The sequence below is a fragment of the Chiroxiphia lanceolata genome, chromosome 3 (assembly GCF_009829145.1).
Source record: "Chiroxiphia lanceolata isolate bChiLan1 chromosome 3, bChiLan1.pri, whole genome shotgun sequence".
Lineage (NCBI taxonomy): Eukaryota > Metazoa > Chordata > Aves > Passeriformes > Pipridae > Chiroxiphia > Chiroxiphia lanceolata.
In genome coordinates this window covers 39,930,782-39,957,394 of record NC_045639.1, presented here as the reverse complement: position 1 = coordinate 39,957,394, position 26,613 = coordinate 39,930,782, and the positions used below count along the sequence as shown (strand labels likewise).

Genomic DNA, 26,613 nt, shown 5'->3' with positions numbered 1-26,613 from the left:
ACAAAACCTCTACAATGCAGTCATCTTGTATTTCATTGCAAAAAACAGTACAACAGATATTGATGGAAACTGCTAAAAATAAGCCGGACAAGGTACATGCACTTTGGGGAAATGCACATGACTTTGTTCATCAAACTGCCCTTTTTTAGCATCTACACTGAATGTTTAAGTACATCCCAAGGCCCTCAGCTCCTCAGCTGGTCTTTGCCTTGCAGGTATTTAAGATGCTTATGGAATACAACTTCGTGCAGAGGAAGGAAGGAAGCATGATCCATTACAGGGGGCTGTTCAGAGTCTCAAGTCAGTTGAACTAGTGCAGTTGTCCAACAAAATTGTCAGTCAGCCCCAGATATAAGGCAGAAGACACATTGTAAATAAGAAGTACTGCAATGAGTGAACTGTCCTAATACATCAGATCAGAGAGGAGCTTTCAATTATTATTCAAGAAGAATAAAAAAACCCCATCTGTAATGTAACAGTTGCTTCCATCAGATGCCTTGTGTGAGCTTAATTTTACTTACTGAAGAAGGCAATCATATTCCACACCTCAATCTTTTCCCCTCACTGCACTTTCAACAAAGTCAAAACAAAAAAATCTCCCTGAACCTCTATAAATTACTTGCTGAAAACTGAACTAATCTGCAGCTACAAAATATACCAACATAGTGGCTGTCAATGGCACAGTGGTCTTGCTGCATATTCTAGAACAAAATTCATTTACCATTACTCTCCATCCCCATAAAGTCTTACTCTCGTGGGCAAAAGCATGTAGAGAGCTGCTCAGAAAATATAATCCCCCTCCCTATGTTGTTCAGGGCAGTTTTACACCCTCCAATAAGACCCTCAGGAACAGTTATATTACAGTTCAGTTTACTTTCTAAAATAATTTAAATCATTATAATTCAAAATAAGATACAAGCAGATGTGTTTTTCTACAGTTTTATTGATTCAATCCTGGTGTGTAACTATACATCTTCATTCTGCTTGTAGTTACAATGTTGCTTTACTAAGATTCTTTTTGTAGTCAAGTTTCTTACAGTCTTCAGAAAACACCACTTACTGTGTAAGATTAATCATTCCACACACTGTAAATTACTGGGATCTTTTCCTAAATAGTGCTACTTGAGGCAGAGGTCACACTACTCTCTTTAGACAGAAATTTGTAAAGACAAGTGAATTAAATTCACCTTCCAAGGAAAATAAGAATGTTAAATATAGCTTCGAGAAGTGGTATGACTCATTTAGGTATCAGAAAAATCTATGACTGGCAAAGATTTCTACAATTTGATACTGTACTTGATACTTTCATTAAGACCAAAAGAATATTTATGAAGAACTGAAATTAAACTTGTACATTGTTCTCAAAAATAAGTATCACCTTGAGTTTTTTAGGATTTTTTTTAATTTTAATTTTTTTTTAGCAGAAAATGCACTACCTTTGAAAAATATTATAGTTATAAGGTAAGTATAGATATCTGAAGAAAAAAATGCTACAAGCATGCAACACTGATACCAAATTTTAGCAGGAGACATTTTTAATTGAAAACAGACTCAAAGGATAGTACAAAAGAGTTTCTTCTCCCTAAAGGGATTTTCAGATGCAGGCACAGGAATAATAAGGGGATCTTCTCCAATGTGCGCATCACAATATGCCAATAAATCTGCTGCAGCCTTGGACACCTAATAGAAGAGAAGAGAGAACTACTGTAACACGTAATTCTGAACCAATCTGCATTGCATAAATATTTTTCATAAAAACAAATATAATGGGAGCTATCATAAAACAGAGACTAGATTGCTTTATCCTGTAAGTTCTTAGAGACCACAACTCTCCATTTGCTCTTACTAGGCCTAGTAATCCTTACATAAATTTTATCTAACATAGTGACATAAAATGGTATCAATTGATATGATTCATGTTCAGCTGTTCCTCTCCATCAGAAGGAGGTCAGAAGCACATACTCATTAAAACATGTATATGCTAACCATCCATAAACAATATGGATTTTCCTTGAAGTGTCTGTTTCTGTTAGAGGCACCTGCTTCAGCTCTTATTCCCAGTCATTCGTTGTAGGGTTCTCCATAAACACTTTCTACCCTTTGCTCCTCTGGATGCAAAACAAACAAAAAGTTCTTTAGGCACATAACCATGGGATTAAAAAGAAATAATAAATCAGGAACACAACTTGAACATAGTGGGTCATAGCTGTCATTTACACTAAATACTGTTCTTTTCGATGAAGGAAGACCAATTATCTTCTGCTTAGTAAGTAATTTTATTCATAGCATGCATTAAAACTTGAGCATTACCTTAATATTTTTATATTTCTAAAAATAAACAATTCTCAAGTCTCCAAATTCAAGGTACTGGTTTATGCTTACTGAAAAGTCATACAAAAATGCAGCAGTGTGTTGGCCTAAAAGATATTTTTTATTAAGTGAAAAAATTAAATATTAAACTTTGTAACCTTTGCAGCTTTGTGCCATATGAATATCTGTGACATTAAGCCACTGTGATTCATTTATTTTTTCAAGTATTTAGAATGCATACACAAAATATTTTTGTTCTGCTTGGTCAGCAAGATATTCACAGCTATCTGTATCTCTTTGCTTTGGTGAATTAATGTGTTTTCAATAGTCTGAGAAAATGAAATCTGAAGTCTTTACAGAAAAGTCTTTTCTCTGAGCAACATGACAGCTTCTCCTGAGTCAAACACTGAGGTCAGCATGTTTGCTTAATTATAGCGAAGAGGAAAAACAAATTAGATTTCTAGTATTTTTCAAGCAGATGTGTCATCAATGTTAGCTTTAAGCTTCCCCACACCCTACTTGCTTTGACATGAGTCCGGCCAGTAGTAGGCTTCAGATGAGACCTATGAAGTCAACAGGTATTGAATCCGAATTCACATAAAATTTAAATTAACTCCTGGAAGAAAATAACAGACTTTTAACTTCTTAAATATCCACTAAAACATATCTTTGTAGAATGTTTAAACCCACAAAGTACCTGTGTTTTGGCATCCCAGTATAGACTATCCTCCTAGTGGAAGAGGCAAGGGTGTTTAAGTTATTTAAAATTAGTTTGTCTTTGAGTTGTCCTGTAAGTCAAAAGGGTGGGCAGAGACACTACATATAAACAACAAACTGCTGGGCACACACAAAACAGAAAACGAAGCACTAAACTGAGCAAATCAGAAGAGATATTCAGAAGGACAAATTCTTCTCAAGAAAGAAGCAGGTAAAACACTTATGTGTGGAAAATTACAAAGTACAAAGGATTGTAATCACTTTCAGACATACGTCAATTAGCTACTTGCTAAGCAATGACAAAAGAATGAGGCTTAGGGTACGAGGGCACTGTCTAGAACAGAGAAATAGATCTGTAATCAACAGAAAACTTAGGAATCCTATCATATTTCCAAGTTTAATTTAAATTTACTTGTGAATTTTTAAAAAGATTATTCAAAGAAAGGCACAGTGTAGACAGAGTATGAAATTCCTATCAAGCCCCCAAAAGATCAAATGACAGAAACATATTTTTCTTTGCTATGTATGCTGTACCTCAGCAAAATATAAACTAGCATAGAATTTATCCACTGAAGAGGAGTTTAGCACATTTCCAGTAATGTTAGGAGGAATGTATCACCACAGCATTTTGGAGAAGTATTTGCAAGTAATGATAACCATCAGTACATTCATAATTATTTAATATTCAGTTTTTCACTTTTCTATTGTCCTTCAAGTTTATCTAAGCTTGTCTCAAATTAAGAGAGATCTATGCTCTAATTAATTAGCTGGTCCTGAACTCTTACATTCGAACTGAGCAAATCAAACTCAGCGCCACAGGTGCCCACAAAAAGCTCAATGACATCTTCACTGCAATGTCATAATAAATATTAGTGCCATAAAACCTCATGGAGAGCTAGTCTGATTCTCTGGGTCCCACAGACAGGGTTTATTAAAGATGCCCAGCACATTTTGCCTTCAATTAAGCTAATGAGTAAATTATTTTATTCATGAAACCAACAGTCTTTTTAAGCAAACTGAGCCTACAGAAGCAGAGAACTAACTCTGGACTTCAACAGACCAACTTTCCCACAATGATCTTGTTTGTTCCATGCACGGATAAGCAACATCAGCCCAAGTATACTGCTTTTCTTTCAATGGAATAGAAGTACAATTTCAATCATCATTCTTAGAAGGGATAAGCCCAGTAATATAATTTCTTGTTTCTCTGCATTTTACTGTGCTTTGATATCATGTAACAATGATTTTCACTAGCAAAAGCTCACCGTACATTTTTGTGTCTAACTTGTCCTCTAATGCTGGTAGCAATGCCATAAAGCAGAGCAACACTTTCTTCAATGTCAGAGTGTTTAAATCCCAATTTAGTTTGCTTTTAAACAAACCATAGTACAGTTTAGTAAAAAAACAAACCTGCAACAAGGAACTGAGGAACACCATCACATTTCAGCAAATTGTCACAAACTAAACCTGTACGAGGCCATATATTTTCATCCTTTAAGCAAACAGAAAGTTTGGGGAGGAGATATCCTCCCACTGGGATTACAGCAGTTATAAAAGTGAATTACGGCCATGTCTTCACTAAAAGTGGAGTCACTTAGGCTTGCACAGCGGAATAATGACCACTCACTACAGGGAGTTAAATTAGCTGATCTCAATCCAGGAGCAATGAAAACACGAGTTCCTGCGGCTGTGAGCAGTGTTGGCAAAGTCAGAACCGTGGCCAAAAAAAGAGCAAAATACAACGTTGCCTCCAGCAAGTTTTCTGCTCGGTGTCATTATTCGGAACAACAGTGGCGGAAGGCCCCTGCATTGAGAGTGGCATTAAGGCTCCAGCAGAGACGCTGCTTTAGCACACGTCAGCAGCCAGAGATGCCTCATGGCCAGGGCTACACCCTGCTAGTGTACAAAATAATGTGCTGATCAGCCTATTTGTGTCATGGAAGGAGTTAAATGGAGGCTGCTCCCTCAGAGCTTTTACTCATCTTTAGGGTTATTTGTAGCTGAATGCTGCTGAACAGTTTCATCAGAATAGCTTTTATTAAGAATTAAAATAAACGCATGTAACTTGAATATTCAAATGAAACTAACACATTTATCATGTCATCTCTCCTACGCAATACAGCTTGGTCTGCAGATTCAAAGTAATTTACACATATTGCAGAAGTAGCTAAAGAAAAAAAAATCAGACTCCAGTTTGATTGATGAATTCTTTTAAAGTGTATGGATAGAAGGGATTGAGTATATAGGGATCACACTGATCTAACACTTTATACAATTACTTTTAGCCTCTCCAGTGAAAAATACATCTTGTTGTCAAACTACCAAAAGGAAACAAAAAAATCCAACAAAATATTCAACCCTGATGCTTTAAAGAATTAGTCTCAGGAGGACTGTGAAATTTGACGATTATATTTCAGAATAACAGAGGTGATAAGAAAGCCAAAGTTAGAACATAATCCTGTTAGCTGTACTAATAATTATAAGCTTCAATGACAGGGCAAAATGCTGCAATTACTATGTCATCTGTCTTGTCATGGATTGTGACTAATTGCCATCCTTACTATGACACCCACTCTGCTTATCCTTTACATCTAAAACAAAGAGATTCACACACATTTATTGGCAATTCCACCGTTTATCTCCCAATACTATTCAGGACCAGTTAGGAATACTTCCTGTCTTCTAAGGAAAAAGAAAATGGAGTAATAATTGATATACCAAGTTTCTTAAATGTCAGAGCACTCTTTCTTGCTTTTCTGCTTGCAAAGAGAAGAATAAATAGTGCTTTATTCTGAGGACAACTCTGATGAACATCAAGATTACCTTTGCTTTCTCAACTTTACTGCTAGATCTTTAGAAGACACATTCTTCTACTAGTCATGAGGCCACTTCATCTGATTTCACTTGATGTTTCCTAGCTTGGAATATGCATTTCCTGCTTTGTACTTACTTCTCCATTATAACTCTAGCTGTTCTTTTGGCAGGTAAGGTAGGTTCAATTTACAATCCTTCTGGGATTCCTACAGTTTACAAAAAGAACCACAGTAATACTCCTTCCAACTACCAATCAATACACCAATAACTTTATCCTCCGCTTTTAAGTTGTCCTTTTTCTTTCACACCTTAACAGCGAGTTGTCTTTGTGGAACCTCAGAACACAGCTTGCTCAGAACACAGCTTGCTGTTCTGACTGGCTAAAGGACTTGATTTTTAAATCAGTTGAAAAATCCAGAGCACAGCGGGGAATGTGCAACTATCATTATACTTTTAACTACAAGATTTTAATTGAGCAGACCCAACTCTTGCTGCTTACAGCAGCTACTGTCCATGGAAAACAAAGTGCCTCTGTAGTAGACAAATGAGCTAAAACTTCTGATTTCCCTGGCCAATAATGCAGGCACCTTTTTAATGTTCCCGATGTGGTCTTGCCTATTATGGGAATAACTCTTTGGCTACAGCTATTTGAAAACTGTATTTACTTAAATTATTTGGAAAGCAGTGATCTTTTGTTAAATGTCTAACTAGTTTAATCAGATGCAAAATGCCAGAAAAAAGGAAGGAAATTCATTTCTCTGCCCTTTACAGTGATGATCTGAGAACTCAAAATCTCCTGTTGAAACCACTGGAAAGTCTCTTGGTAAAATCTGGCTATGCTGAAACACACACTTAGCTGATTCAAAGTTAAAAAGCAAAACAAAGACCTTGAAAAAATAAAAATCCTATCAACCTCTTCTCACAATCCTTCATATGCTTGTTCAAAAAAATTCTAGAAATCAAGACATTTTGAAAGGTTATATTCAGTTTATGTTAGTATAGGAACCCTCAGAATTCTGAAACATGTCAGATTTTCTGTGGTACGTTTTTGGTCCCAAGCTGTCTTGAAAGGTGAAGTCATTGCACTTTCAAGCTATCTTGTTATTTAGGTCTGCCACACTTGCTAATAACTGTGTTCTTTTTAATTAAGCTGACTGTAAAAATAACCTATGTCTTTCTTGCATATGTAATTAAGAATGTTATATATCTAACTAATGAACCTATCTGCATAACTGAGCTAATGATGTGGTTAGTGACAGTTACCACTGAATATACAGAAGCAAGTTTAAGACAATCTATGATTGTCTTAAATCAACAATTTCAAATTCCAATAAACTGGGTCATATTTTTCCAACCCTTTCCTCTGCCACTCCTGCACACCCATTCCTTCTAGTCACTTCTGTTCATGCAGCTGCAATATGACCTGAGTAAGGGGACGGTTTAACTGCATTGAATACTGAAAAGATAGAACTTCCCTTACCCCAGAAAATAGAAACACCTGTCCCTGTCAACAGATTATGGAATGAATTTGTAAGGTACAAGATAGACGCTACACTTTTACAAATTCAGTGATCTTACAAGACATTGCTAAAAACTGCCACAAAATGGAGAGACTGAAATTTCTATTTTCATATAACCAAGATTGACCACTCATGTGGCTGTAATAATATTTCTGAATTAGAAACACTACGTTTCCAATTAGTGAGTTTGTGATCTGATACTATTTTAAAAATCATAATTATATGCTCTTGTCCCCATGCTCACACTACATGCAAAATTTCAGCACACAGGACAGATGGACAAACAGACTGAGTTAAGACTATATGATAATTTTACTGTACAACATTTCTTAACTGTCTTATCGAGTTAGTAATCTCAGTTACAAACAGTTAAAATTTGTAACAACTCAGGTACAGTTGTTTGCAGAAAATCGGATAATTTAAATGTATTCCTTTTCAGAGATTGTCAGACTAGAAACTGTTCCTACTTGGAGAGACTGGATTTTTTAATGCAAATAATTATTCTCTATTTTCAGAGGCAAATAGCAAAAGAAATGAGCATTGTTTTCTTAAAACTTTCTATGACATTATTAGGTTTTAGGTGCTTGATTTATTCATAAAATTTTAGCCTAGTGGAAGGCACAATGAGAGGCAAGAATAATCCACAGACTGTGCTGGTTAAAAATGTTGAGAATCTCTGTTTAATAGTGCCTTTAGTAAAAATATTTAATCCACACATATTTAGAGGTGTGATAAAATGAAACCTTCACACACAACAAGTTATCAAGTGTGAAAAATCATAACTGCACACTGCAATCATACAAATTTTTTGTGCAATGACATCTGCGCTAAAACAAAACAAATCGAAGCAATTCATCTTGTCTCATCGCTGTTCAAAAGTATTGCAATATCTTAAAGACTTATTCCAGGTCTTAAGGGAGAAAAACTGAGAAACCTGAGCTGCTACAGGTGACAAGGAAGAGCACCCCTACATCTGCCAGATGATTTTAAGTATTTCACAAAGTACAACTTTTGACAGATGTAAAAGACGCTCACACAGGAGCAAACTTTAAGCCAGGCTTTGGAAATCCCTTCATTAGAACCCACCAGTTAGTGGCTCATTTACAGTAGTTAGCAGGAGTAGTTAGTAGTTAGTTATTTGCAGTAGTTAGTAGGAGTTAGTGACTCATTTACAGTACTGAATATTGATTTATAGTTCAACAAGAATTTTTGATTTCAGCTGGTTGAGTGTTTCTACAATATTAAAGAGACACTGTAACACAAGCTAGTCAGTGAATTCAAAATATCAACAATAAGTCTAAGTTTACCTTCATTCTATCCATGTATGCTTCCATTTTTAATTGCTCCACAGCTTTCCTGGCTTGAGATATATTGGTTGTACTGTTTGATACTAGTTCCTTCATTTTGTTTTTCCTAGAAGAGACAAAGTTGAAAACATTTAAAAGTACAGGTAGCAAATACAGCAATCACTGAGAAGACAGTTCTCTGAACCTTAATCAACCCTCACCCACCACATCAACACTGCCAGGCTGTAGGTCACAAATACAGACCAGACACCATTTATTTCTGTCCTCTTGCTCAACAGCACCTTATTGCATTACATATTTGCACTCTCCATCATCAGTACTCAAACTGAATCCTGCAAACAACATACAAACACAGAGCACAGGACCATTACTTCAGTGTAGAAATGGGTGCCCTGGTTTAGACTGCCAACTCAGAACAGCTGTTCACAAACAGACCTTGCAGCCATTGCACAGTTTGGCTCCATGCCCCAGTTACACCTTGTAACATCAAAACAAGTTCAGAAATATGCACAGTGGAAATGAATGTCACACCGCTCTCACTGAGCATCAAAGAGAAATTTTAAGATAGAGAACGAGTCAAAATTCTGACTATCAATATAAGGGATTTAGAAATTAAGTAACAGATTAAGAAAAATAATGCAGTGGTTTCCAACTTTTTGCTTAGACATGCCTAGCAAATTTAAAGATGATTAAAACCTGGTACAGTACACTGTGCAGGATAGGAATGCATTATTTTTTAAGAGATCTGCAGCTCTTGGGAAGGGACATCTAATTAAGGTATGACAGTGTTTGGTTTTCTTGCATTGCTACTCCCTGAGGGATTAAATCAACTCTTTATCACACAGTCCTCAGCTCTGTTACCAGATTAGTCAACATGACCACATTCAGACCTTGAATAACTTACAATATATATGCCAAGGTGGTCTGTATGTTAAACCACCTTGTGCTGACACCACTACGTAGCACTGGTCCAGCACAAGTAACAGTTCCTCTTTCAAAGCCATTGGAAGTTAGACTAAAGCCGCATGGAAAGATGATAGGATCACAGACGACCTAGACAGGTTCTAGGCTAGTCATACTATCCAGTAAGATGAGGTGCTGAGGTTTCAATCAGCCAAAACACTCCCCTGTGGTCTTCACCACAAGTGCCACCTGAAGCAAGATTAGTCAAGCACCAAGTGTCAGAAACCAATACAAAGTTTGGCAATGCAAAGGACACGGGGTGTGAGAGGCAGATGGGACATGGGAGAAAAACACACAAAAGCATTCATTTTGTATTGCTGCCAGAAGAGTTTTTGGCTCAACTCTTTCAAAATGAATACTTCCAGCTTATTTCTGGATAAGAAGCAAACACCTAGAACCATACAAATTTCCCTTCTTTAACCTTGATAGCTTACCTGATCCAGACACTGGGGGATAAGATACAAACAGGAAATTAAGTAGGACACAGGAAATGCTCTTGTAAAAAAAATTGTATATACGTCTTAACCCTGTTAGACTCAATAGAAGTACATAATCTAGAGCACAAAAAGAATGAAGGAATAACTTTTCAACTGCTTTGATTTCACAAAATACATGCTCCAAGGTAAAAAACATCTGTTTCTTCTCCTTTCTAAAAATCAGTAACCTGTGCTGTAAAACAGGATAGTGGAATACAAATGCATTGGTGAGCCATACTCAACACTCATTTGAAGAAACAAAAGAATCTTATTCTTTCAAGTCTAGTGTAAGTCTAGGCAGGGGAAAAGACACCTTAAAATACATTAATTGTGCTAAGTAAACAAGAGCTTTAACATTTGCCAAGACAAAGAACAGGTTTTTGGGGGTTTTTTGTGCGTCATTTGAATGGAACACAAGTTTCCCCCTTGTATGCTCCGATGAAATAAAACCATGTCAGAACACAGCAGCTTCTTATTTTTTTGACTTTGTTTACAATCTTTTAACTCATATTCTTCATAAGGCACAGGATTGAATACATGTGGAGGAACTGGCTTTGCATAAAATGCCATGTACAGTACAAAAACCCACAACCAACCAACAGCCTCCAATCAATTTTCAGATGTGTTTTGACTTGCAGTGGAAAGTCAAACAGCAGAAAGGATATGAGACATTCACAAGAGGAGGAGGCTCTGAATTACAGCTCATCTCTGGACTTTTTGTTTGACAACTCCCTACCTTTTAAGCATTGACCTAGCCATAAAAATGAGAATAAACACATTTAGCTTTGTTTACAAAATGATACTCCCACAAGTATGAATCATTTAAATTTTGTTATCATCTCCACAGCTAAACTCTAATGATCATAAAGCCAAAAAAAGTCAAAGCTAAATCAATCAACACGGCCCTTTCTACACTTGCCGCAGCCCAAGTCCAGAGGCAAATTGGAAATTTAATATTGAATAAGAGATGTAAATTAAACTGAATTAAGCAACTGAAACTGCTTGAACAGTCCAGAGAATTCCAGATCTCCCAAGCTTTTCTGGCAGTTCATTCATTCAAATCATGCTTAAATATTTAACTACCATATTTCTGGAAGAGCTTCACATCCATTTAATCTCTGCTTTTCATACACACTGCTCTGGTTCAAGAACTTTTTTTAAGAGTGATATCCTCTGTTTCACATTTCACCTACCAAGCTACATATACCTCTACTTTCTCTAACTCTCTGCAAATACAGTACATATCTGTGCATCAGTTACATATGATGTGTCTTTTTTGCAGACAAAACTTTGGATGACACCTGGTTCTGCTCTTCTTAGCACCTATGATATTTTTTAATAACCTGAAGCTTAACATTCTTTAATGAAATAAAATATTTGCTTAGAAATAAAGCTCTAGGGAGAAAGACATTTTAATAACAAATCAGGCTGTGCTAAAGGTCATTTTTGCAGACAAAGCTTTGGATGACATCTGATTCTGTTCTCATTAGGATCTATGATATTCTTTAATAACCTTAAGCTTAATACTCTTTAATGAAATAAAATTCTTACTTAGAAATAAAGCTCCAGAGAGAAAAGAAATTTCAATAACAAGAAAATCTGTTACACACCCATCCCCTGGAATGTGAGGAAGCCTCCTCCTTAAAACACCCTCTTGCAGGACCTGTTTCCTCTGAAGTGCTTCCTCTGAGGCTGCAGCCTGACAAACAGTTCTTAATCTTTCTCTTAAGACATCTCCTCAGAAACAGTTCAAGTATTCTCAAGGCCTTTAGTCCCACAGGAAGGCACATCTAGCTTTATATTGTACCTGAGGGGCAGTCTGCAGGATCACAGAATGGTTTGTGTTGGAAGGCACCTTTAAAGGTCATCTAGTCCAAGGCCCCTGCAATGAGCAGTAGCAACTTCTACTACAACAAGTTGCTCAGGGCATCCAACCACATCTTGAATGTTTCCAGGGATGGGGCATCCACCACCTCTCTGGGCAACCTGTTACAGTGCTTCACCACACACGAAACAATTTTTTTCCCATATATCTAGTCTATATCAACCCTCTTTTAGTTTAAAATCATTACCCTTTGCCCTATCGCAACAAGCCCTGCTAAAAAGTCTGTCCCATCTTTCTTACAAGCCCCTTTCAATTACTGAAAGGCTCCATGCAATAAGGTCTCCCTGGAGAGTTTGCTTCTCCAGGCTGAACAATTCCAACTCTTTCAGACGTTCCTCATAGGAGAGGTACTCCAGCCCCTTGATATGTGTGTGGTCCTCCACTGCACTCACTCTGACAGGTTGATGTCCATCCTGTGCTACGGACCCGAGAGCTGGTGGAATAGCAGCTGAGAGCTGCAGCACTGCAGGTGGGGTATCAACAGAGTGGAGTAGAGGGGCAGAATCACCTCCCTTGCCCTGCTGGTGATACTCAAAAGGAATAACTTCTCCCTATTTTAAAATTATCTTAACTCCCTTGAACCAGAAATTACTCAGCTGGGTTTGCTAGTGTTCATTCCTGGCTGTGTTTCCAGCAGCCCCCCATTAAGTTAGATCGATACAGACATACAGAGGTCCGGAAAATCACCGTAGTTACAGTAACTATGTTAATGATCAGACTACACGCAGTCTATGTGTCACTGATGCACACCAGTGGACCTAGATTACATAGGAGCTCCCTTATCCAGCCTATTTTTGTGCAGCATATGGAATTCATTAACCTAGCCTCTATTGATTCTTTTCTATTAGGGGAACACCGATCACACTACCAAAGAATAGTGACAGCAGCTACACAGCCTTTTTCAGCCAAGTAGTTTCTGCTGACTGGCACATCATACTAGACAACCGTTTCCTAAAGCATCACTCCTGAAAGCTTTGTGTTGACAGCCTCCCAGCCAGATGAATATTCTGAGGTTTTGTGGCTTTTTAGGTCACTTGAACTTCATCCTTTTTCTGGGTGCAGTTAATGCATGTGTGCTGAAGTTCATCACCTCCAGGGCTCCTCAAAATTGCCTTGTGAAGAGCAACTTTTCTTTATTTGTTTCTACAATTGATTAGATTGTACCCAACAGCACTTCAAAGGCAAACTTATCTTATGACAACCCAGGAAGCTGCACAAATATTTGCAGGTATAGCTTGACCCTGCACCAGGGTAAGGAGCGCAACTAACATTTACTAAACATCATAAATACTTGTTAGTAAAATGCAGGAGAAGTTTGAAAATTTGAGTAACAGAGAAACAAAATATAATTTTCAAGTTTTTTGGTATGGATTTCAACAAGCAACAGGAATGAAAAGCTGCATGGCAATTTCTTCCCCTCTAGTTCCAAGTACAACCTTAAAATGCAATACCAGAAGAGTGACCTGAAGAATTCAATCTAAAAAGCCCTAAACCAAATTTCTTTCACCAATCTAAAGTGATGAACCTGAAATTACTAAATTAGAAAATCTGGAGTTGACAACTATGTAGAACACCTTCCACATAAGCTCTGCACTTCTTGGACATATAGCACAACAGAAAATCCAATCATGCAACAAAGTCCCATTAGCAGGACATTAGCATGAATCATCTCTGGACACTGACCTGCAAATCACATACTAAATTGTGGAAGATCCTCACATTTCATTATCCACTTGCAAGAACACAAACAGCAAAATTTAGACACTCACAGCTGTTTGATAAAAAACTGGCATACCAAAGAAATTAAAAAAAAAAAAAAGAAAAAAGAAAAGAAAAATATAGAAGAGTTTTACAGTTGCTGTTTAGGCAAGAGAAACCTAACAACTACCCCTGCACTAAGAGCACTAGTTATTTGTGCTAGCATCACTGTCCATACAGCATGGGTAATTTTCCCCTTTATCTGCAGGTCACAAAGAGGAGAGGAATAACTTCCTCTGCCGTCTCAGTTCTTACTCCAAGATTCACCACAACTGATGTAGCTCTGTAAACAGAGAGGGCGGGTAAGGAATCCTTTTACTTTCTCTATCTCATGGCTGCACAAAGAAATACTAGAAAATTACTACAGCTTTTCATTCCATCTACTAAGGAGAGACTTAGTAGTACGAGCAGAAATGAGTAGATTAAAGGCAAGACTATTGTTCACGATAAGGAAAGAATGTAATTTTCATACCATAAACACGGTGACTTTGAAAATATATAACTGCTAATCATGTCACTGCAAACCAGCCAAACTCCAACAGCTCAGTTCTTATCCAACATATTCGGTACTATATTCAGTCCACCTGTCAAGTTCCAAAAATTCTTGCCACTACGCCCAAATTTTTATTCAAAAATATCATCTTGCTTCTCGGCATTTAAAAAATCAAAGAAAACAATGGTTGAACTAATGTGACATTTCACAAGGACAATCTTTTCATCCAATATTATTTATCATATAAGGTTACGTGCACATACAGCCCAGCAAACTACCAGAGATCCAGAAAGTCTGAGGCAGGAAGATGATTCCTGTCTACTGTTTTACCTCTTTGGTTAACTTTTTAAAGACAGTTGTGAGCTTCTAAGAAATATACGAGGAAATTTAATTATTCCACTTAAACCTTGCTTAAAATGTATTAAACTGAATTGTAACACACAAGGTAGGAAGAGCGCCTCCGGGAAGCTCGGCACTGCATCACCTGCAGTGTTTTTCAAGTTGTTATTCCGAGTTTTCTGTCTCTCTGAGCAGCCCTAATGGCTCTGCTGTGCAGCGGCTCCAAGCACAGCACATCAATAATTATCGCCAGCAGCCGACGGGCAGTAAGTGTTATTCCTCCGGCAGCGCGAGCCAGTCTGCAGGAAAAGCGGCCGCTTCCCCTGCGCCTTCGCACCAGGCAGCTGGCGGCGGAGGAACGAGCACACAGAACAGAGAACCCCCCCTGCCGCCCGCGGGGTACCTGGACTTGGGGGCAGCTTTTCCACGGAAGGACGTCCCCCGCCGATGCAGCGACAGCGGAGCCCAAAGCACGGAGCCGACTACTGCGGGTACCCGGGAAACTCCGACTGGCGCGGCCACCGCCGGGCGCTGTTTACCCGCAGCCCACGGAACCACCGGGATGCCGGGCGGAACAGCCGCGGGTTTCCCAGGACACCAGCGCTGATAGCAGCGAGGGAGAAACCCCCGCGCAGCAGCCCCGGACCGCCCCCGCCCCAATCCCTGATCCCGCCCCACCCGGCACCTTCTCCCGCCCGGCGCCTGCGGCTCCCCCTCACCGTGCGGGGCGGCGGCCAGGAGCACGGGAAGCTCCGAGCAGCCCGGGGCGGCGCCCGGCAGCAGCACGGGCACATGGCCCCCGGGGCGGGGTGGCCGCGGCCCCGGCTGCCACCGCCCTCCCGCTCCGCCCCTCTCCGACCTCTTTCTTTACTGCTGCAGCCTCCTCCTGTCCCGCCTCCAGCAGAATTTAGGGATCAGAGGGTCGTCCAGGTATTTCTCAAACAGGATCACAGATCAATTAGGTTGGAAAAGACCTCTGAGACCATCGAGTCCAACCTATGACTGAACACCACCACGTCAACTAGACCATGACATGTCCAGTCTTTCCTTAAACACTTCCAGGGACAGTGATGCCACTATCTCCCAGGGCAATCCATTCCAATATTTAATTACATTTTATGTTAAGGAATTCCTCCTATTGTCCAACCTGAACCTCCTCTGGTGCAGCTTGAGACTACATCCTCTTATCCTGTCACTGGTTGCCTGGGAGAAGAGGCTGACCCCAACGTGGCTACAACCTCCTTTCAGATAGTTGTAGAAAGTGATAAGGTATGCCCCGAGTCTCTCCTTCTCCAGGCTAAACAACCTCAGCTCCCTCAGCTGCTCCTCATCAGACTTGTGCTCCACACGCTTCACCGGCTCCATTGCCCCACTCTGGACTCACTCCAGCACCTCAATTTCTTTCCTGAATTGAGAGGCCTAGAACCAGACACAGTACTGCAGGTGCAGCCTCACCAGTGCTGAGTACAGAAGGACGATCACTTCCCTGGTCCTGCTGGCCACACTATTGCTGATACAGGCCAGGATGGCACCAGCCTTGTTGGTCACCCAGGCACACACTGGCTCATGTTCAGCCAGCTGTTGACCATCACCCCCAGGGCCTTTTCCCACTGGGCTGCCTTCCAGTCTCCACCTCCAGCCTGCAGCACTGTACCTCGAACTGGAAAACTTGCATGACCCAGGGGTTTGGGGTGAGAGCCCACACTGCCTGTCCCACTGAACAAAGGAAGGATGAAGGAAAAAGCTGCCCTGAGGAAAGGAACTGCTGTGGGAAAGGGGCACTTAGACTCACCTTGGCGGGGTTAGTACATCAGAAAACTTCAGCTTCATAGATCAATATTTACATACTTTTCCATATAAAACCCATACAGGTGAGCAGCAGTTAAAAGTGCCAATTAACATTTTTAACTGAAAAAATTGTCATCCCAAATAATTAACATGTTGGCAGGACCACCATCACCACAGTCTCATTTATTTTATTCCCCAGTAAGGTGCTGTTCCTTCTGGAGGGGTGTATGCTGGTCACCCTTTTCTCCTACCCGGCCATCAGCACTTCTTCTCATTTTGTCGTAAGAGAGCAGAAGCATTTCCAAGTCACATTTGTTTTCTATACAAAAGAGAACAGGGAAGAGCCCCATTTTCAAAGGTGACCTGGAGCAAGGGCAGCTTCTTTTGAGACTGAGTCAATGGCTCTTGGGGTGGTGGCTTGGTAAAAGGAAATGCAGCAGGAAGAAGGTAAACATTACTAAGTTCAGAAGCTTCCCCTAACTAGAGTTCCAGAAACTGATTGGAAACCTCATTGGCTCATGCTGCTGCTCTTTCATTCATGTTCAACAAAAGATTCCGTTTACCAGACAAAGAATTTATGAGCTGTTGGACAAAGAGCACAGGCTCAACCGTTCTAGCAATCAGACAGTTGTCACTCATTTACACAAAATTTTTACCTCTGGATTCTAACAATTTTATTATTAAAGCTAAAATATGAGGGTGGGGAATGGCTGTTTTAAAATGTATTTTCATAATTACAGAGACATGCTTTCTTTTAATCTGCAAACTCTTACCTTTCACCACAACCAGGAGTCTCCTATCAGAGTTGGCCCATAGGTTCTGAAGGCAATATCCATACAGCTAACATAAACTTCTATTCCTTGAATTTATATGAACTAGCCCCTAATGAAGATTATATGGGCTTCAGTAATTTGCATTAGAGAATCAAGATTTAATTTTTTTTTTCTGGGAATGCTAGCTCAAAGCTGGAAACAGTGAGCAAACTCCTGTTTTTACTCAGCTACTTTCTGCCGTGTAGTCTAGAATAGCTTAGAAGTCTAATTGGAGCAGTCACATTTAATTTTTAATCCTTGTTCAAAATTGTGAAATGCACAACACAGCCTATTACAGGGATCCAGATGCAAAATCAGTGGCTTTCTGACCCCATTCCAGAGCAGTAATGGCAAATAAATCTCTACACAGAGGTCATTTGTCAGTAGTTTGTAACTTACTACAGTAGCAAAAGAAATAGTACTGTCTGTGTGTATGGAGACTTACCTAGTATTCCAGTGGATATTTTTTAAGGCAAGCAGAAATTTTAAGTAGTAATTGGTTTTGGGGGGGTTTTTTTAGGTTTTTTTTGGCTTTGTTGTTTGTTTTTGTGATAGAGTAGCAGCATAGTGTGATTTCTGTTTCCATATTCAAGGGAGAAAAAAAAAAAATAACCCAATACAGCTTTAAACAAAAGAAAGTGTGAAGAAACTAAAAGGTAAACTAAAAGTTTGTTAGTAGCAAGCTAGGTGATAATTCCCCCACTGCTCTCTAAAATTATCTCTGCAAAATGCATAGTAAATCCTGCAAGTGTAGTCAAGAAATCCTGGAAGGAGGGAGGGAGAAGACTCTTGCTCAGTATAAGAAACTCTTTCAACTCTTTCTTCAAAGATCAATGTAGTTTAAATGTAAAAATGATCTTTAAAGTTGATGTTTCAGAGTAAAAGTTGAAAGGTATTTTTAATTTCTCACAGAAACTTTTTCCAGCAGAAAATTGTCTCATTTAATTCACTTCACAGATATCAGTTCTCTACTGATTTTTTTTTTTTTGTTTCTCCTATTCGTTGTCATGGGTTTGACTAAACATCTCTAAATGCAAGATCAGGGTTCCCTTTTTCAGTAATGGTTTAGAGACTCCCTCTCTCCACCACGAGTAACAATCTGACTCTTGCCTCCCCTTCCCTTTCTCACCAGGTCTCTCCACAATCAGAACATAAAGGTCTGGGTTTACCACAGAATCCTGCAAGTGGTATCAGGTAGACAGGCCTTGCCACATGAACCTCTCCCCAAACCCTGGCTTCCAACAGAGAGAGCCTTGCATCCTATCAGATGCCTAACAGACATCCCAGGCTCCCGCTTTCTGCCCATCTCTCAGAGAAGCCAGAGAGAATTCCTTTTCTGCCTTTTCAGTTCAGACAGGTTTTCAGGGACGAGGCAGCAGGAAGGAAGGGGAATGTCTCTGCTTTGAGAGACATCACTTCATCCAAATTGTAGTCATGCATCCTATGGGAAGGAAGGACAAATGCACATGTGTGCAAAGTGATACGCCTAGAGTTTCCCACTTCCCGTCTTACACTCACCACCTTCAGTTCGACAAGCACATGACATAGTCCATAAATAGAACTTCCCCACCTCATGAATTTTAAAATAAGAAAGAATTTCTGAGAATCACAGAAATTGATCTGGACAAAGGTGTGAAAGATCTCTAAAAGAGAAAGGTGCAGCTAAGCCAGAACATGTTTCTAATAATCTCAAAATTATTTGGTATAAAGATCTGTTTATTACCCGACAATGTGACAGTGTATATACAAAGACAACGTGGAATGTGACATTTACAGGAAATTTCAGTACATCATGCACAGACACTATTGCAATGTTATTTTAATAGTTCCAGAATGTTAAGCTGAATAAATATTCCTTGCTTCAAAAAAATCATTTTTTACTTTTACATAAAAATATATAATATTGCACTCTTTACAAGGCCAGCAATTTTGCATATTGGTTTGTAACAAGTGGAATTCTACTTTATAAAAAATAAGCCTTTGTGAGCAACACCCCAAACCAGGGAGCACAAAAGCACCCCAAAACCACAATGTTTGTCTTTTTTATCTTAAACAAAGCACATCACTTCAACATGAGCCAGGAAGCTTTCAGCTCTTCGGTCTGTATTAGGACCTTACATTACATTTAGACAGAGAAAACATGACTAAAGCCATCCCATACAAGGCTGCTACAACATACACAGTTTGAAAGTCAATTCATACAGTATGTAGCCACTTGCTTAACTGAACCAAAGAGGAGACTTTATGTCATGAACTATGAGAACACTTTTCTTAAGTGTTTCTATTTTGCGAAGTTCTTCAGCCAGGAAGTTGCAAGAATTTCAGAAGACTGACTGGAATATTCAAAAGCATGAAGATTTTTTGTGTGTGTGACCTTTGTCACAACTTGACAATTTCACATACAGTGTTTTGAAAAGAGATGAACTTTAAAAGGAGATGAACTTTAAACATGAGAAGGTACAGCAGTTTGACTGTATGGAAATTGCAGAACACGTCAGGGATGAAAAAGCAAAGCAATTTAAAAGAAAAATGTAACTACATCAGACTTGCGTACCATTCTTGTTTTACCATTTGCATGACTAGTAGGCACTCATTCATGGTGTCAGGTTTAGAGGTCTTCAAATCCATCGCCTGAAACACTAATTTTTCATCTGGCCTAAGAATTTAAATTTGTTAAGCCTTTTACAATGGAGGCTTATTCCCCCCCCCCCCCCCCCAAAAAATAGCACCTAGGAATAAATAAGAAATTTGCACAGTGTATCTGTGTAAACCTTTCCAAGTCATCTGATGCCTATGAACATTGATCATTCAAGCAGTTAGATTCAAACATTTTGCAGTGTATTGAATCTCAATGACACTAGAACAGAAGAACATCTGTGCCTTTAACACCTCTTTATAGAGCTCTGGAAGATAAGCTGTGTGTGTTCATAATAGATATTCTGCCATATAATTGCAATAGCTAACTATTACAAAGTTAGGGAGTTAACTCTGCATTGTGATCTAACAATTGTTTCATGATGCTATGAGCTGTTGACCCGTCACTAAGACAAATATTTTATTTTTGTCTGTTGCAAAGACTATTACATTAACAGAGAAGATGTCAAAAGTTACAAATATAGAGATAACAGAAATTCAATTTTTAGCATTACAATACCATAAGATGGTGCAAAAAGCACCTACTAAGTTCTTTGCTTCTCAAAAAAAGCAATTTTAAGTGGTCTTTGATTTTTAAGTTTTGGATTGCTTATTCCAGAGCTAACCATACGATGCTCAACTAATCAGATATACACATGCTGACATTTGAATAGATATTTACAGAACTTGATGCTGCTGATATTTTACAGCCTAAGAGAGGGAATAAGCGTAATTGATTTTTTTAAATCGCTTCTGTCCAAGAAGCGATTTAAAAAATACTGCTGTGTTTTTACATTGCAGCATTTTGACTTGTATGTTAGAGCATTTTTGAGTCATTTTGCTGGTATTGGAGAATATGATCAGAGCTTCCTGCTGACCTGAATATGCTTCAAGTTTGTGCATGCACATATGCAATTTTACAGCCACCTTAGACTGTTCTTAAAAAAAAAAAAATCTGTTCAGTTATTCTAGAGACATTCAAAGTACTCCAAAGTCCAGTTAAATAAGAGATTCTATAATCTATTTTGGATTTAAAGTGCATCAGAGACATAAGTTAGCAGCAAAAGTAGTCATCACCCAGCCGCGTAGCTGCTAAGGAATGAATAGAACATGGGGAGCTTCAAGCGCTGCTGGTCCTTGCGACACCAGGCTATGACATTTCCATCAGTATTGGCTGTGAACAAGTGATGGCCATCGCAGGAAAACGTAAGGCTGAAAAACAAGAAGATAGCCTACTTTTATATCAAATGTGGCTATTTAAAATGCTAGAAGACATTAAAAACCCATGAGGGTTAAGCTAACAAAGATCAACTGTCCAGGGAGACCGATACCTGCTTACTCATTTTTGTAACTAAACAGGCTGAACTACAGCTTTGGCCAGCACTTCAACATTCCCCACAGCTTACTGTGCACTTCTTTGCAGTGTCAAAGAAAAGGGCAGGATCAGTAGGAGCATCCAACTCTCCCTGGGCTGTACCCCTTCTACTTCTGAAAGGAAGGCTTTTCAGCAACAGAGCTCAGGGCCCTCTGAACTTGCTTGCTGACAATTGCAGAAACTAAATCAATCAGATTTCATAGCACAGTACTGGACTTTTGTTCAGATAAGCATTTCTTGAGCTATGACAGGGCTAGTAAAGCCCTTCAGTCATGCCATGGATAATGTTAGAGGGCATGAAGGTCAGCATTCATCCCGCACTTAAGCAGGGAACTTTAAATTATTCAATAGCTACTAATTCATTATCAACAAGCTTTGTGAATTATGCTTCTTAAGGAAGGCAACAAAGACAAAAACTGCTATCAGACAATCTTTTTCATTTCTAAAAAAAATGGTAGTTTAGATTTTAAATATTTCAGCAAGGGTCAAACCACATTTTTTCATAGTGATTTGTTACTGCACTAGCATTAAGATGATAAAATTCTGCCATGACTCTAAAACCTCGTGCAGACTACTGTACCACTGGGGATATCAAAGATTCAATCCTTTCACTGTGTTCTGAAAACACTTTGGCATGAGAATAATTCTGCTTATATAAACCAAGGGGACTCAGAATATGAACTACACGAGCACTCCAAAATGGCAGCTTCCAGGCTCCTCTGAGTTTACCCCTTTCTCCACCATTTCCCTCCAGCTTCAGAAAAAAATGGTGAGGGAAAATGCAGTGTTTTCATTTAATTCTGAGGAAGTAACATTCTGTTTATTTAAGTCCAGCAAAGTTAAGATCATCTCATTTTAACACAGATTCTGGGGAAAAATATTAAATTTAAGAATAAGAAGAGTAGCTATTGTTCAGTTCTCAAGGGAATCCTGCTAATTTCCATCTGCCAGCAGCAGAACCTAGTTATTACTGTCATTACAAATACAGTACAGTTGTGCTCATTTTGCTTTCATGAATAATTAGTAGGTTTACATTGCTCTTTTTAGACATGGGTGTTTACCTCCTGTTTGCACATCAAATTCATGTTCAACATTCAAGACTATTTTGTTGTGGTTTTGGTTTTTTTTCCCCCCAGGAAAAAAAAAAAATCTGTTTATTATATGCTTAAGATCTTTTTACCTTACAATAGGTTTGGCTGACTTCGAAAATGTTATTTCTCGTACTGGCTTCAAGTCCCACGTACTCCACAGTCTGAAAGAAAGTCATTTTTCTTCACACTTAATTTTACAAATATCTCAGTGATAAACATAACCTATTTAGCAACTAACAAGATTGCAAGCTGAGTAACAGCTTGTCCATCTTCTTTAAAGCCAAATATCAGCATGATGTTTGGCTATATGCTCTCAAACTGTAAGCCTAAGTTACAGAGCATTTTAATAAATAAACATTTCTAATACTTACCTTACAACTCCATTTTCAAGGCCCCCTGCAATCACGTTGACAGACACACCTTCAGGCTGGTTAGAGAAAGCAACAGAGCAAATACTTTCCCTGCAGTGCACGTGTCCAACAAGATCACCATTAACTGTCCAAAGTCTCAAATCACTACCTCCTCCAACTGCAACAGAACATAGCATGGGAGTATTAAAAAAAAAAAAAAATAAGTCTAGACCACAGATAAGCCTATAATACTTAAATGTTCTGCTGCAAAGAATTTAACTTCTTGAAAGATCATAAAGTTAAAGGACTGAATGATGTGTGCTACAGCAAACTATTACTTCATCCCTCTTTCTGTGACAGGGAACACACAAATTACCAGCCACTGCAATAATTTAGAAGACATCACATCATACTTATGGAACATTTTACTTACAAAATGCTATGTGAATTTACTTTGTAAATGACCAATTTTCATGTACTAATAGGGAAGGCACTAAGATGGAATTCATACTAGTGACATTAAGCATCTGTTTCTTGTACCTTGGCTTGCATTTTAAGCAAAATACTTAAAAAGTAGCAAGCACAGTTCTCTTACCTGGTTATCTGCCATTATTTGATTCTGTCAAAGAACTACTAACCCAATTACTGTTTTGTCTTAAAAGGAATTGAAATTCATGTCCCTTACTAATTAAAGAACATAATCTTTTGCAGAAAAAAAATGGTTTGTAAGCTACAGAAATGGAGTTCATAGTCTCCATGTAAGTTTAAAAACCTAAATATTACATTTCTGAAAACGTCAGAATCATTTCCCCTTGTCCTTTAATACCCTTTGCCTGTGATCTGTAATACACTGTACTCCACTGAAGACCAGTTCCTTTGACAACAAACCTCTGTTAAAATGAAAGCAGTCAGCTTCACAGAATGTGGGTCGCCCAGGAATCTGTTGAAATTTCAAGTCTCCTATGAAGAGATCAAGCTATTAACTAGCCTTTGTATCTCTGCATTGTACTCAAACTCCTGCCTAATCATTTGTGAAGCAATTTCTATGTTACTAAGTAAAAAAAGCAAAACATTGCTTCTATTTGACCCAATGCATCCATGATTAATACATGCTCAGTAGCTAATTTAATAACAAAAGTGTCATGGTTTATTTGGTTTGTAAGTCAAAACAGCTTTCTTGACTGACAAATATACCTGAATCACAAACTGTTGCAATATCACCAGTTGTTTCACTAGCTGAAACTGCAGTCACAGGACTCTTGTGTCCAGCCAGACTCTGGACATAGCACAGCCTGAAGAAAACAAAGGGAACAAGCCTAAAGTTCAGACTCACACACAAAAGAGGTTCTTAGAGGAAAATATTAAAAAAAGCTATATTAATTTCAATTCTGGTATTTTTCATATTCACTGTAGAATTTCAGCCCTCCATGGGAAAAAACAGTAAGGGTTTGACTTCACAGAACAAATTCAATTAGCTTTAAAAGGGCAAAGATATCCAAAAGTTGGAAAGCCAGTACTTATAAGAAAGCTAGTGGAAAGAGTTACATATATACTAGTACCTGTTCAAATCCCATATTATGCAGGTTCCATCTTTGCTGACACTTATCATTATACTGTATGGTTTGCACACAAACAAGCTTGTTATTTCTGCTGTGTGTCCATACAGATGGACTTGCGACTCCATTTCTATCTCTGAAGGCTGAAAAACAGCAAGACAAAACAGGAATTCTCATGAAAAAGAAAATTAATGTCTCTTTCTGAAAAAGATAAGCCTAGGGACAAGTTTAATTCTTGGATTTCAAAAAGTAGATATCATCAGTTTAGCAACTGATGTTAATGCTTTATTATGTTTAATGCCTTACAATACGGTAAGACAGATATCATTAATGTTCAACTTTTTGCTTCGAGTGCTGTAGTCTAAGCAAACATTTTGATGTGATCCAATGAAATGAAGACTACAGTACTTCTGTCTCTATTACACACCTTGAAATTGGCTGATTTGTTTTCTGCAAGACTGCTATTTCCACACAACAGTGAAACAACAGTTCTCAGTATTTTAGCATCTATGGAAACACTTAGAAATGTAAAGGAAAACCTAGCTCAGAAGTTGTCATTCTCCATACAGTAAATTAGTAGGAACTTCTCAAATTGGTGCCAAGTTCTTCAGTGACAAGAAGTTGGAAAAACATGCAGGAAGTCAAGTGTAAATCTAGAAAGTGTTAGCACTTTAATAAAAATCAAAGCAGCAAAATTTAACACCAAACAACACTTCTTATTTGACTTACATAATTTTAAATGATTCAGACTTCCTGAAAACTGGCTAAGTTGAAGGAGCTGCTTAATCAGAATACTAATGCTTTATTTAAGACAACTTGCTGTACAGGGATTAGAATAATCTTTGTAAAAGAACAGAACATTTTTCTGCTTGTTTTTTTCGTGTCAGAGCACATCATCTGCATTTTTGTATGAGGGTACAGGATGCATACAGCAGTTCTACAAAAAAAAACTTGAAAGTTGAAACAGGAGAGAAAAATATACATATGCTCAACTCACAGGTTGTAGAAAATCTGCATGTCTTTCTGCACTAACAGAGACAATATAATCTATGTAACACTGCAAAAAGTAATAAATTTTGACTACAGGAAGACCTGCTAGTTTGCTCTTGTTACTGAGCATCTAAGTAAGACATTTATGAAAGTACCCAGCTGTCATTCTCAGAACAGTGTGGCACCTCACATATAAAAATCCTTCTTAAATCCTTGTTAAGTTTAGAGAAAAAAAATTATACCAAAATTTTTCATAACAGCAACAAATAAGACTTGTGATTTTATGAAGAACTGATTTTGATAACCCTTCTACTATCCTCCTCCCATGTCCTTTAAGAGATGCTCTTGATCTGCCTTTCAACACTTGAACCAAAAGCAGCCTTCACCTTTAGCAGCTTCTCTCTTCAGTACTAATAACAATAGTTTATTGATCTTCTTTGCAATGAGATAAGCTGGAATTTTAATACAACTTAATACAATTGGTTTAAAGTTCTAAAAAGTTATGAAATAGTTATCTCATGCCTGAAGCAATGTCCCGTTTTTACTTACCACCTGCTTTTAGATGACAACCCCTGAAACAGTATCTAGATGTGGGAAAGCATGCACATATATACCTACCTTTAAATAGCAGTTCTTTCTGTTGGTTGCCCTAAATGTGCAACCAACAGCCTGCAGCACTTGAGTGGAAAATTTAAATGATTCCTTACCAGTTTTACTCAAACAGATCATGAAAGTGCTCTTTCTGTTTGCAAGACAACCCTAACAGTCAGCAAGTGCAGGCTGGAGTAATATGTACAACCAGAAACCTGTGACCAAGGTTTTCTTGAAGGTATGACATTGCCAACAGGGATCACAGTTTCAAAGCAGTACCCCATTGGTTTTTGACCATCATAAAGGCCAGGAAAAACAGAGCACGTGAACCATACTGTGGAGCCATTTTTGAATTCTGACTGCATGCCTTTGAATTCCCATATCCAATTAACAACATAGTATCTGCTTTATGCCTATGCATTGCATTTATACAAATGTGAAACAGGGCAAAATAGTCACATTTCAAGTACTGCTTTATAACAGACTGTTCAGTTCACCACTGATCAGCTGACAGATGGATACAGAGCAGATGCTAGGAAGCACATTTGCATTCCCTGCAGCCCTGACTGGGGTAACTGGCTCAACTGATTCCTACAAAATTGGCACAAGGTCAGTCTGCCTGGGGCATGTAAAACTGTCAGTGCTGAGAAATTCAGCAAAGATGGTCTCAAAGACAATAACATCTGTACGGCTGAACAAAAGTCAGTTGTTTTTAGGAAATAGAAGGAACTGAAGAATCGTAACCCCATTAACTGGAGTTCCTTTTCAGCTTTGCAGAAGGCAAGTAAATTGCATTTGTATTTTTAAAAATTTTAGCTGGAATTGAAAGTCTCAGTACAGGTAA

At 38.4% G+C, this 26,613-nt stretch overlaps 2 protein-coding genes across 9 annotated transcripts in view; both read right to left on the bottom strand.

The window, feature by feature from the left end:
- Positions 1 to 925: 925 nt before the first annotated feature.
- On the bottom strand, positions 926 to 16,442 carry GNG4 (G protein subunit gamma 4). 3 transcript variants are annotated; one of them, XM_032684470.1, is made up of 3 exons: positions 16,375 to 16,442; positions 8,669 to 8,774; positions 926 to 1,680 (listed from the first exon to the last, which is right to left on the bottom strand). In XM_032684470.1, the coding sequence occupies exons 1-3, from the start codon at positions 16,410 to 16,412 to the stop codon at positions 1,552 to 1,554; spliced, it is 273 nt and encodes a 90-aa protein (XP_032540361.1). In that variant the 5' UTR covers positions 16,413 to 16,442; the 3' UTR covers positions 926 to 1,551. The 3 variants fall into 3 exon arrangements, with proteins under 3 accessions (XP_032540361.1, XP_032540362.1, XP_032540363.1); XM_032684471.1 differs by lacking the exon at positions 16,375 to 16,442 and adding an exon at positions 15,302 to 15,378; XM_032684472.1 differs by lacking the exon at positions 16,375 to 16,442 and adding an exon at positions 14,986 to 15,186.
- A 2,438-nt stretch (positions 16,443 to 18,880) lies between these two features.
- LYST (lysosomal trafficking regulator) overlaps positions 18,881 to 26,613 on the bottom strand; it is an 87,283-nt gene continuing 79,550 nt past the window's right edge. For all 6 annotated transcript variants that reach the window (XM_032682406.1, XM_032682408.1, XM_032682405.1 and 3 more), the window contains 5 exons: positions 24,192 to 24,331; positions 23,827 to 23,924; positions 22,654 to 22,810; positions 22,372 to 22,443; positions 18,881 to 21,028 (listed from right to left, as the gene is read on the bottom strand). In XM_032682406.1, coding sequence (XP_032538297.1) covers positions 20,890 to 21,028; positions 22,372 to 22,443; positions 22,654 to 22,810; positions 23,827 to 23,924; positions 24,192 to 24,331 — 606 coding nt within the window. In that variant the 3' untranslated portion in view covers positions 18,881 to 20,889. The remainder of the gene's footprint in view (positions 21,029 to 22,371; positions 22,444 to 22,653; positions 22,811 to 23,826; positions 23,925 to 24,191; positions 24,332 to 26,613) is intronic.